Source organism: Myotis yumanensis, unplaced genomic scaffold, assembly GCF_028538775.1.
Source record: "Myotis yumanensis isolate MYYU_CA2020_CCGP unplaced genomic scaffold, mMyoYum1.0.hap1 SCAF_9, whole genome shotgun sequence".
In the NCBI taxonomy this organism is placed as follows: Eukaryota; Metazoa; Chordata; class Mammalia; order Chiroptera; family Vespertilionidae; genus Myotis; species Myotis yumanensis.
The window spans coordinates 32,461,797-32,473,304 of record NW_027223760.1 but is presented as its reverse complement, the minus strand read 5'-3'; the positions used below and the strand labels follow the sequence as shown (position 1 = coordinate 32,473,304).

Here is an 11,508-nt window from a genome sequence, read left to right as displayed (position 1 = left end):
ATTGTATTCTTTCCCAAAAACTATTGATATGGAGGGGCAACAAAAATGAGAACCAGAAAGTACAGAAATCTCATGGCCTTTTAGACTATCAGCTCAGACAGCTCACTCTTAAACAGGTGAGTAAACACAAAACCCAGGGGAACGCCGCCAGCACCCCCTACAACAGGCTCAGGACTGCTGGAGCTGGCTGTGGGGGAGGGTGAAACTGCCACTTGCTTTGGCTTTGACTGTCATCATGCCCACTGACAACTGAGAACTAAAGAGGGAGTGCAAACCTAAGGACGAGGAATGCTCATCAAATCACAACCCCACACACCCTGCTCGGGGCCTGCCAGAAGCTTTTCAGTGCATCACATCTAAATCTAAACCTGCAACCATGACCTATTAACCTTACCTATCCCAACCTCTCCTCACCTGCCGGAACCCTCGCTGGACCTTCTGTTCCTTAAACACACTGATTTTGGTCCTACCCTAGATTTTGGTTCTTGCTGTTCCTTGTCCCTACAGCTCTCCCCCCTCAGACCCTCACGCAACTGGTTCCTCATACTAGTTCAGGTTTAAGCGAAAATGCTTTCCCCATTCACCCAAAATACCACCCATCTCTAACACATCACCCAGTGTTATTTCCTTCATAGCACTTAGTAAACCTTACTTATCATCTTCCCTCCCTAAAATCTAAGCTCCCTGTGAACAGACTCTTTTTTTTTTTTTTTAATATATTTTATTGATTTTTTACAGAGAGGAGGGGAGAGAGATAGAGAGTTAGAAACATCGATCAGCTGCCTCCTGCACACTCCCCACTGGGGATGTGCCTGCAACCAAGGTACATGCCCTTGACCGGAATCGAACCTGGGACCCTTGAGTCCGCAGGCCGACGCTCTATCCACTGAGCCAAACCGGTTCGGCTGTGAACAGACTCTTACCTGTCTTGTTTAGCATTGCATTCCCAGTGCTTAGGTGGTCAAAAACCTAAGTTGGAAATACATGAATAGTAATGCTTCTAGGAAGTCATGAAGCCACTCTATACTGGAGATTTTTATCTGTGGAGAGAGGAAAATGCTGTCCTACCTACTCTCAGAACTATGATGCTATAGTTGGAAAGTACTTTGAAACAAATTTTAGAAAAAGTAAAATATTCATTTCACCCTTGTTTCCCATTCCTCCAGCCCTTAGAGTTCGTAGTTAGAAGTTTGTCTTATGAGTTCCACAAATGGCCACTGAACGCAGTGCCCAACCCACAAGAGATATGTAAGCACAATAAATGGACTGCCCTGATGGCTACCCTCTGCACTCAGGAATACACCAGCAGCAGAGAAATGGCAAGTTTTCACATTAACTGTCAACATATGATGATAGACATTCGCTAAGGAGGCAGGCAGTATGACACTGTAAAGTATGGGGTCTGAGTAATATCGCCACCCATCATGAGTGACGCTACGTGAGTTACTTCATCCCGAGCCTCGATTTCCTCTGATACATGGACTCAAGGCTACCTGCCATGAGGTAACCAAGAGGATCCACTGAAAGGGCCTGTAAGCAGTTGGCACAGGAAATAATCCACAGAGAATGGTTGTCAGAAACATTCATAACTCAGTTCCTCATTCATGACCAAACCACTTTAATTTACAACTTCAATAAACAATATGAAGTTCACAATCTCTTGAAATTCTGACCTTGCTCCTGCAGAAAAACAAAAGGGAAAAGCGTTAAGTACTTTTATTTTCACTAACTCAAATCCATAATTCTGTTTATTCAATTATTTAAGCATCCACTGAGCAACAGTCATGTGAATCGCCTTGTAGAGGAGGGAAGCAAAATCACCTTGCTCTCGCAAAGGGCTTACAGTCTAGTTATTAAAACAAAACGTTAATGACAGTGTGGGAATATTGGGAAATCTGTAAGGGGATAGGAAGGGGTTAGTGCTGTCAGACACTTTAACACAGGAAGCAGGGGGCCTGGGACCTCTCACTGTCCATAACAAACTATAAAACAGCTTAATTACCTGCCTTTTGGAGACATTTTTGCCATCCCCCTCGGCCCTGCATATCCAAAAACTGCTGTAATTTTCATGTCAATAAGCACTTCTAATTAAAAAGGCAATACTAACATACAATTTAATGGAAACACTCAACTGTCTTTTAATGCTTCGTATCCTTTAAAACAATTTCCAGCCCTAACTGGTTTGGCTCAGTGGATAGAGCGTTGGCCTGCGGACTCAAAGGTCCCAGGTTCGATTCCAGTCAAGGGCATGTACCTTGGTTACGGGCACATCCCAGTTAGGAGGTGTGCAGGAGGCAGCTGATCGAGTTTCTCTCTCATCGATGTTTCTAACTCTCTATCCCTCTCCCTTCCTCTCTGTAAAAAATCAATAAAATATATTTTTAAAAAAACACAACAATGTCCAAGGCATTCTGAATGATGGCAATTAAACTGTACAATGATTAATTTAAACCGTTAAATAAGAATGTCTTAACCCCCAAGGGGTTTTAGGGAAAGGAACTTCTCCTGCTACCTTCCTTTGAAAGAAGGGAAACTGACTGATGTCCTGATCTAGAAAAAGAAAGGGTCGTAACCCTTTACTATTTAAAGAGTTCATTTCCATGCACATCCATATCATAACATTCCCCTATGCTGGAACTTTCCATGTAAGTGCTAAACGTAGAAGACGGTAGTAGTTTTGCAACTATAAACATGCACTGTATGCTCCTATCTGTCTTGTTCACCCTGTAATCCCTGTGTAGACTTGGTACTTAAAAGCCTTTGATGGCTAAATGGGACCCTAATTTGTAACATAACTTAGGAAAAAATAAATTTTTAAAATATACAATGAAAATGAAGATGAAACCAAATTAGGGTGAGAGATGGCAGGAGCACAGGGGACAGCAAATGTGAAAATACTAAATTCAGAAATCAGACACATGAGCCCTGGCTGAAGTGGCTCAGTTGGTTGAGCATCATCCCATGTACTGAGTGGTCACCAATTCAATTCCCAGTCAGGACACATTCCTGGGTTGTGAGCTTGATCCCCAGTTGGGGGCGTGCAGGAGGCAGCCAATTGATGGTTCTCCCTCAGTGATGTTTCTCCCTCTCCATTTCCCTTCCTCTCTCTCTCTAAAATCAATAAAAACATATTACATATTTTTTAAAGAAATTAGACACATGATATAGTTAATTCTTTATACAGTTAGAAAATGCATATTTCTTCAAGACATCATAGGTACAAAGTTAAAACATGTTTACTAACAAGTAAATAGTCCAGCCAGCATGGCTCAGTGGTTGAGTGTTGACCTATGAACCAGGAGGTCACGGTTCAATTCCCGGTCAGGCCATATGCCTGGGTTGCAGGTTCGATCCCCAATGTGGGGCATGCAGGAGGCAGCCGATCAGTGATTCTCTCTTATCATTGATGTTTCTATCTCTCTCCATCTCCCTCTCTCTCTGAAATCACTAAAAAATATTTTTTTTAAAAAAAGAATGAGCTCTTCTTTCTTTATATAAAAAAAAGTAAATATAACTTTCAAAAAATAGAAATTTTACCTACTTGTAAAGAGTTGAGTCTACACTTTCAGTCTTCGTCATCTGGAAGGATACCCAATTCTTCATCCGTCCATTGGGAAGGATCTGGATATGGAAAGTGACCCTGGTGACATCATTAAAAAAAAAAAGTCAAGAATCTATACTCCACACAATTACATTTTAAAAAAATATTTAAAGGAAAAATATATAAGGAAAATATAAGGCTGTAACATACACACCCTTGCCATGCCACAGGAGGGAATTCTACTACTTTACTCGATGGTCCAACTGTTCTTCGTATTGTTCAATGTAAGCTGAATTGTAAAAGCCTGCCCATTTTGAAACTACCGGCCTGAGCCAGAGTTTGAGTATGTGTTTGTGATGAAGAGCAGCAGGAATGGAGGCAACAGATTTCAAAGATACCCCACATCTCAACAATGACTTGAAGTCCTGGCAAAACATAATGGATATCTCAAACTGTCCTGTCATTCCTGCTGGGAGATCTGGGAGCCTCGGGTGGACTTGTTCGTCTTCGATCCCGATGTAGGGGGCATCTGGCTGCACCATCGTCTCACACCAAATAGCCACATATCCTCCTGGCAGCTGACCCACAGTGAGACAGGTGTCTATGTGCTGCCGGTGTGTGGACACTAGGCAGCTCCCTTACTGGGTGACAAGGGCACAGAGAAGTTCTCGGAGAAATGGGATACTAATCCACCTGATGCCTCTAAAACTTGTGCATAATTTAACATTTTTTTCTGACCCTAAAAACAAAACCAAATTGACTAAAATTCAAAGTATTCTGGATCAACAAGCACAGATTTCAGTGGCTCAAAGGCTTCATTCATTTCCTAGAGAACAGGGTCGGTGCAAATGCGATAAAAGTTCGGTTGAAGCTAATAAGATGCCGAGTAAAAACTTCCCTCCTCAAAACAAATTAGCCCACATCTATCCCACCCCAATTTGGTTGCCTTGGGCCTCCAGACAGACTAGATAACATTCATCATTTAAAGATTTTAAGTGTGAAACTTAACCTGATGAACCCTTAGTTCACAAGGTAAAAGAACTAGTTTCTAGTGTCCCTCCAAATATGGCAAACTAACACAAAACATAAAACATGGACTATCGCTAAGTTAAATAAGCCAGTCAATGAAGGAAAAATACCACATGATCTCACTCATTTATGGATAATAAAGACCATTATAAACTTATGAACAAAAATATATACAGAGGCAGAGCTGCCTCGAACAGACTGTCAAACTACAGCAGGAAGGCCGGGAGGGTTGGTGGGCGGGGGCGGGGGGGGGGGGGGCGGGTAAGAGATCAACCGAAGGACTTGTATGCATGCATATAAGCATAACCAATGGACATAAGACACTGGAGGGTAGGGGAGGCCAGGGGATTGTCAAGGGCGGGGGAAAAAAAGGAGACATATGTAATACTCTTTGTAATACTTTAAGTAATAAAAAAAAAAAAAAAAACCATGGACTATCTACATGTGCACCCTTTAGTACAAAAGGGGAGAGATAGGTTTCATTAACAAAATTACTGCATACACACAGGACAATATGGGGAAGGGATGTACAGTAGCCCCCCTTATCCACAGGGGATATGTTCTAAGACCCCCAGTGGATGCCTGAAACCATGGATGGTACCGAACCCAAGGCATAGAATGTACTTTCCTATACATACATGCCTTTGCCCTTAAAGGAAGCACTTTATATCTGGCATGTCCACATGTGCTTTGTAAAATAAGGGTGCAACTTGTACACAAGCACTGAGTTACCACAATCGACTCAATCTGATAACTGAGACAGCTACTAAGTGACTGGCTGGCAGGTGGTGTGCCCAGCGTGGAAATGCTAGACAAAGGGCCGGTTCACATCCCAGGCAGGACAGAACAGGACAGCACAAGATTTTATCATGCTACTCAGAATGGCACACAATTTAAAATTTATAAATTGTTTATTTCTGGAATTTTTCATTTAATATTTTCAGATCACAGGTGTCCCAGGTAACTAAAACCAAGGAAAGCAAAATCATGGCTAGAAAAATAGTCTACACACAGGGGGGGAAAAACAAGCTAAGTTACTATTTCTTCCCTCCTCCCACCCACAGAAAGGAGAATATTCTGCACTCACCAGCACAGCATCCGAGTCATGCCAAAAGCGCCAGAGAATCCAGAACCACATGGTTGCACTGAAGAACTCACCCTTGATCACCTGGGACCTGGTGAGCTGGGGAAACTCTCTGTACCTGGGCTCAATGTGCACACCGCCACCAGCACTACGAGCCGAAAAGAAAACGTTAGGCAGCTTGCTCCATCTTCAAAGTATTCAGTCATCCAAAACCCTGAGTTCCATCCAGAAACTGAAGCTAACATTTCTCATCTCCTCCACAAAATACAGAATGACAGAGCTCCACAAGCCCTCAAAATACTCATTTTTCCTAAGCTCACTTTAAATTTGTTAAGCAACAAACAGTGGCCTGAACTGACAAGAGACTAATGATGATTTTCCTTTAGTGAATATTCCTGAATCTTGCACCAGAAATATGAATGTGTAGATAATGAGTTGCTGGCCCCAAGAGTTTTGGTTAAAGGATTGTGAACCTATAGTAGTAAGCAGTCACTAGCTTTAACCAAAGAAAACAAATAAGCAAATCAATTTAGCCATCTATTTCAAAAGTAAATTATGTCCTCAGCTCCACTGCAATATTTATGGGAAAGAGGACATTGTAACAATAGGCTTCCTCTTTAATAGGTTTAGATACTATCTACACTAATAAAAGAGAAACATGGTAATTGGCGTACGACCGCTACCCTTCCCATTGGCTAATCAGCGTATCCTTATTCAAATTAACTGTCAGCCAAGATGGCGGCCGGCAGCCATGCACTGAAGCGAGCAGGGAGGTTTGCTTCCTCCAGGAACTGCAGACTCCAACGTTCCCCGCCTCACTTTCCGGCCTCTCAACTGCAACTCTAAGCAACTATTACTATGTTGCAAATAAGAAGCTAAACAAAACAGGCTTTCAGTCAGCCCCGGACCGCAACATTGTATCCATGTTTTCAGCAGCGAGGCCTCAGAGCTAAAGCTGGCCCAGAATAAAAAAAAAAAAAAAAAGAAAACAAGGAGCGGTTGGGAGCTTTTAGTCAACTGCCAGCGGGAAAACAGCCCTCAGCCCCTCAGCCAGCCTGGCCAGGCACCCCAGTGGGGACCCCCACCCTGATCCAGGACACCCTTCAGGGCAAACCAGCCGGCCCCCACCTGTGCACCAGGCCTCTATTCTATAAAGTAAAAGGGTAATATGCCTCCCGGCACCGGGATCAGCGGAGCAGCGAGGCTCCCGGCACCGGGATCAGCGTGACAGGGGGCAGCGCCCAAACCTCCTGATCAGCCCTGCTCTGTGCCTGATAGGGGGGAGCTCCCCAATCCCCCGATCGCCCTGCAGCTCTGTGTGTGACAGGATGCAGCACACCAACCCCCTGAACAGCCCTGCTCTGTGTGTGACAGGGTGAGGCGCCCCAACCCCCCGCCCCCACGGGCCCTGCTCTGTGTGTGACAGGGTAGAGCCATAACCACTCCATCGGCCCTGCCCCGAGTGTGACAGTGGTGGCGCCCCAACCCCCTGATCGGCCCTGTTCTGTGGGTAATAGAGGGTGGCGCCCCAATCCCCCTCCACGTGCCTTGCTCTGTGTGTGACAGGGTAGAGCCATAACCTCCCCATTGGCCCTGCCCTGAGTGTGACAGGGTGCAGCGCCCCAACCCCCTGATCCACCCTACTCTGTGTGTGACAGGGGGCGGTGCCCCAACTCCCCTATCGGCTCTACTCTGTGAGTGACAGCGGGGAGCTCCTCAACCCCCTGATGGGCCCTGCTCTGTGCGTGACAGGGGGTGGCGCCGCAACCTCCCCATCGACCCTGCCTTGAGTGTGACAGGGGGCAGTGCCCCAACCCCCCAATCGGCCCTACCCTGAGCGTGACTGAGGGTGGCATTGCAACCTCCAGATCTGCCCTGCTCTGTGCATGATGGGGTGGCGCCCCAACTCCCCAATCGGCCCTGCTCTGAGCCTGACCAGGGGCTGCACCTAGGGATTGGGCCTGCCCTCTGCCACCCGGGAGCAGGCCTAAGCCAGCAGGTCGTTATCTCCCGAGGGGTCCCAGACTGTGACAGGGCACAGGCTGGGCTGGGGGACCCCCTTCCCCCCGAGTGCACAAATTTTTGTGCACTGGGCCTCTAGTCCTATATAATAAAAGCCTAATATGCAAATCGCAGAACGACGGGAGTAACGACCAGTCGCTATGACGTGTGCTGACCACTAGGGGGCAGGCACTCAATGCAAGAGCTGCCCCCAACCTGCAGGCCCCAGGCCAGCCAAGGCGGGTGCCAGCTGGGACCCCCCTGATCACCCCGCAGAAGGAGGCGACAGGCAGCAACAGCAGGGGGTGGGGCCGGTGAGCAGGCAGCACCAGGCCAGCCAAGGCAGGGCCAAGGCAGGTGCCAGCAGGGGCCCCCCCAATTGCCCCGCCGGTCACCCCACAGATCAGCCCTGATCACCAGCCAGGCCTAGGGACCCTACTCCTGCAAGAATTTCGTGCACCAAGCCTCTAGTCTAGTTATAAGGCCCATCAGTTAGACTCATTAAATAAGATTTGAGAATTATAGTTCAAACCCACTCTCCACATTTCATTGTTGCTAGAGTCTCATAGTGTTTTAACTATGATTTGAAATAAATGGGTGTCCCAAACCAGGATTAAGTATCAAGTTTAAACACAAAAATGCACCATAATTCTCTGTGAAAGTTACATTTTAAAACATAAACCAACCTGACTGGTGTGGCCTGGTGGTTGAGTGTCAGTGCTTAAGCATCAGCCTATGAACCAGGAGGTGGCAGGTTCAATTCCCAGTCAGGGCACATGCCCGGGTTGCAGGCTCGATCCCCAGTGTGGGTTGTGCAGGAGGTAGCCTATCAATGATTCTCTCTCATCATTGATTTTTCTGTCTCTCTCTCCCTCTCCCTTCCTCTCTAAAGTCAATAGAAATATATTTTTAAAAGAACAAACAAAAACCAGATCATATTACTTTGAGGTTTAAAAGCCTAGATGGCCTCCCATCAAATTTGCCTTTGTCACCTATAAAGCCCTCCCTAATCTCTCTGATACCACCTCTACCACCCTTCCCTCTGCTCCCCCCCACTCCAGCCTGCCGGGCTTGCAGGCCATCAGGAGCACACAGAGCCTTTGTGGAGAGGCCCTTTCTGGCATGTTAGCATGGCTGACTTCTCACTCAGGACCTACTTCAAGTCAAACTCTCAGGCATGCATTCCCCACATCATCCTGCATACAGTAGCCCATCCACCCCTATCCTGGACACTGTAGATTAATCCCCCTCTATTTTCTTCATACCACTTAGTAGTACCTAAATGTGTTCTTTCTTTTCTACTTGTTTGTGTCCTCTCTCCATAATGGGAGCTCCATTCTCTTTCTTGTATTATGCTCTATCCCCAGCACCTAGAAAGGATCCTGGAATCCAGAAGATGCTCCATGAATATTTATTCACTTAATGATCACTCACACTGTGAAATCAGTGTGCGTTATGGAAGAACCAAGACCTCAGTGAAGAGGAGCACCCATTAGCCCAGCTGGCATGGCTCAGTGGTTGAGTGTTGACCTATGAACCAGAGGGTCACAGTTTGATTCCCCATCAGGACACATGCCCAGGTTGTGGGCTCGATCCACAGTGTAGGGCGTGCAGGAGGCAGCCAATCAATGATTCTCTCTTATCACTGATGTTTCTATCTCTCTCTCCCTCTCCCTTCCTCTATGAAATCAATAAAAGTATTTTTTTTAAGAGGAGCACCCCCTAGTCTCCCCCAGGGCTACCGCTTGGTAGTTATTCATTGTTGCCTGTGCTCAGGTCACACCTAGGCCTTTTCTTTCTTCCCACCTCACACCTGTCCCAGCTCCATATCTATATCTATAGATATAAAAGCCTAATATATAAAGTGTCCCCTCAGGAGTTCAACAGACCAGGCATTCGATCGCTCGTTATAACATGCTCTGAACACCAGGGCGTGGCATGGAACTAAGGAAGGCCCTGGCCAGCAGCCAGCAGCTGCTAAGGACCATACCCATGCACGAATTTCGTGCACTGGGCCTCTAGTCCTTAACAATCATGTAACTTTAGGCAAGTCACTCCTTTAATTTCTGAGTCTCAGGTCCCTCACAACAACAGCTGAATAATACTTGCATGGTGCTTACTATGCACAAGTAACTGCCCTAAAACACTTCAGGAATTCTAATTCATTTGATTCCTTAGAAGTTAACATTATTATCCCCATTATACAGGTGAGAAAGCTGAGGCATGAAGAGATCAAGAAACTTCCAAGGTTATGCAGCCAATGTGGCAGGCACTATCCTGCATTGCCTCTTGGTAAAGTGTAAACGATGGTCTAAGGCAGTGGTTCTCAACCTTCCTAATGCCGCGACCCTTTAATACAGTTCCTCATGTTGTGGTGACCCCCAACCATAAAATTATTTTCGTTGCTACTTCATAACTGTAATTTTGCTACTGTTATGAATCATAATGTAAATATCTGATATGCAGGATGTATTTTCATTGTTACAAATTGAACATAATTAAAGCAGTGATTAATCACAAAAACAATATGTAATTATATATGTGTGTTTTCCAATGGTCTTAGGCGACCCCTGTGAAAGGGTCATTTGACCCCCAAAGGGGCCGCGACCCACAGGTTGAGAACCGCTGGTCTAAGGGGTCTCCAAACACTACCTGGAAAAATCCAAGGTACTATTTTCAGTCCTGCTCTTACTGAATCTCTCCTCTCTGCACTACCAGCTTGTTTTTGGTAGAGGTGTCCTCCCTTGGTAGGTATGTCCTGCCAGCACCATGCTCTCCAGTCAGTTTCTTAGGCTACCTACCTCACCAGGTGACTCTTTTGCTCACTCTCTTAAATTCTAGTGTTGCAAGAGTAAACCCTAATGTAAAATATGGATTTGGGTGGCAATGCTGTGTCAACGTAGGTTTATCAAATTGTAACAAATGTACCACTCTGATGAGTGAAGCTGGCAATGGAGGAGGTAATGCATGCGTGGGGGTAGGGAGGTATATGGCAAATTTCTGTACCTCCCGCTCAAATTTGCCCTGAATTGAAAACTGCTCTGAAAAATAGATGTTTTTTAAAAAATGAAAAAATTCTGAACTGCTCAAGCATCTACTTTTGGCTCTCCCTTCTCCCACCTTCCCACACTCCGAGTGACTGCCTACACTCCCGTGCCTTAGAAAAGTCATTCCTCAACCTGCAGCCTGAGTGATTTTTCAGAATTATAATCTGGCCACAAGACATCGGACTGAAGCCGCTCAACGACGTCTGTCGCCTGTTTTAAATTATTCAGCCGGCCATCAGGATCCTCTACTGTTCCCTCCCTATGCCCCAAGTCTCCAGCCTCACTCCTGCCCTTGACCCTTCAAATGCACACACAGTAGAGGTTGTTTCCGCGGCCTGGACCGACCTCCCTTCCCCAACTCCTGCTCTAGCTTCCAGGTGAGCTTCAACTTGTGTCCACATCCAACTGTGAACATCCCGAGCGCAGGATCCCCCTGGTGCAGGGTAGTGTCCCTGCGTCCCCCTCACCCCCGACCCCGCTGTCACCAACTCCCCCTGGCCTTGGCGCAGCCGACTACAAGTCCCAGCATGCCTCGGGGTGGGTCCGTCCCAGGCGCCCAGTGTCAAGGTGAGAACGTCCCGGAAACTGGCACTTTCTGTTAGAAGCAGGCCAAGACCCCACCCCCGACCGACACTCACTGACGGACTCCGCTTCCAGCCGCCCGCGCGCGGAGGCCTCTGAAGAGGCTGCCTCCGCCGCGAGCGAAAGGCGCCAGCCGCGTCAGAGCCGACATGCCAGCCCGAGTCCGGACAGCCGCCGCAAGGCCGCACCGCTGCGTCACGTCACTTCCTCCCGGCGCCCCGCCC

General features: G+C 46.8%; 1 protein-coding gene across 1 annotated transcript; it reads right to left on the bottom strand.

Moving 5' to 3' along the window:
- Nucleotides 1-1,601: 1,601 nt before the first annotated feature.
- NDUFB2 (NADH:ubiquinone oxidoreductase subunit B2) lies at nt 1,602-11,504 on the bottom strand. The gene is made up of 4 exons (XM_070424039.1): nt 11,341-11,504; nt 5,658-5,802; nt 3,542-3,640; nt 1,602-1,680 (listed from the first exon to the last, which is right to left on the bottom strand). The coding sequence occupies exons 1-3, from the start codon at nt 11,433-11,435 to the stop codon at nt 3,566-3,568; spliced, it is 315 nt and encodes a 104-aa protein (XP_070280140.1). The 5' UTR covers nt 11,436-11,504; the 3' UTR covers nt 1,602-1,680; nt 3,542-3,565.
- Between the last annotated feature and the right edge of the window lie 4 nt (nt 11,505-11,508).

Bases quoted from the DNA above. Each gene is read 5' to 3' on its own strand.
- NDUFB2 (XM_070424039.1), bottom strand. From the start codon at position 11,435: ATGTCGGCTCTGACGCGGCTGGCGCCTTTCGCTCGCGGCGGAGGCAGC. The intron at 5,803-11,340 runs GTGAGTGTCGGT...TTCGGCTCGTAG, and splicing joins GCTGGAAGCGGAGTCCGTCA to TGCTGGTGGCGGTGTGCACA. The intron at 3,641-5,657 runs GTGAGTGCAGAA...TGATGTCACCAG, and splicing joins ATGACTCGGATGCTGTGCTG to GGTCACTTTCCATATCCAGA.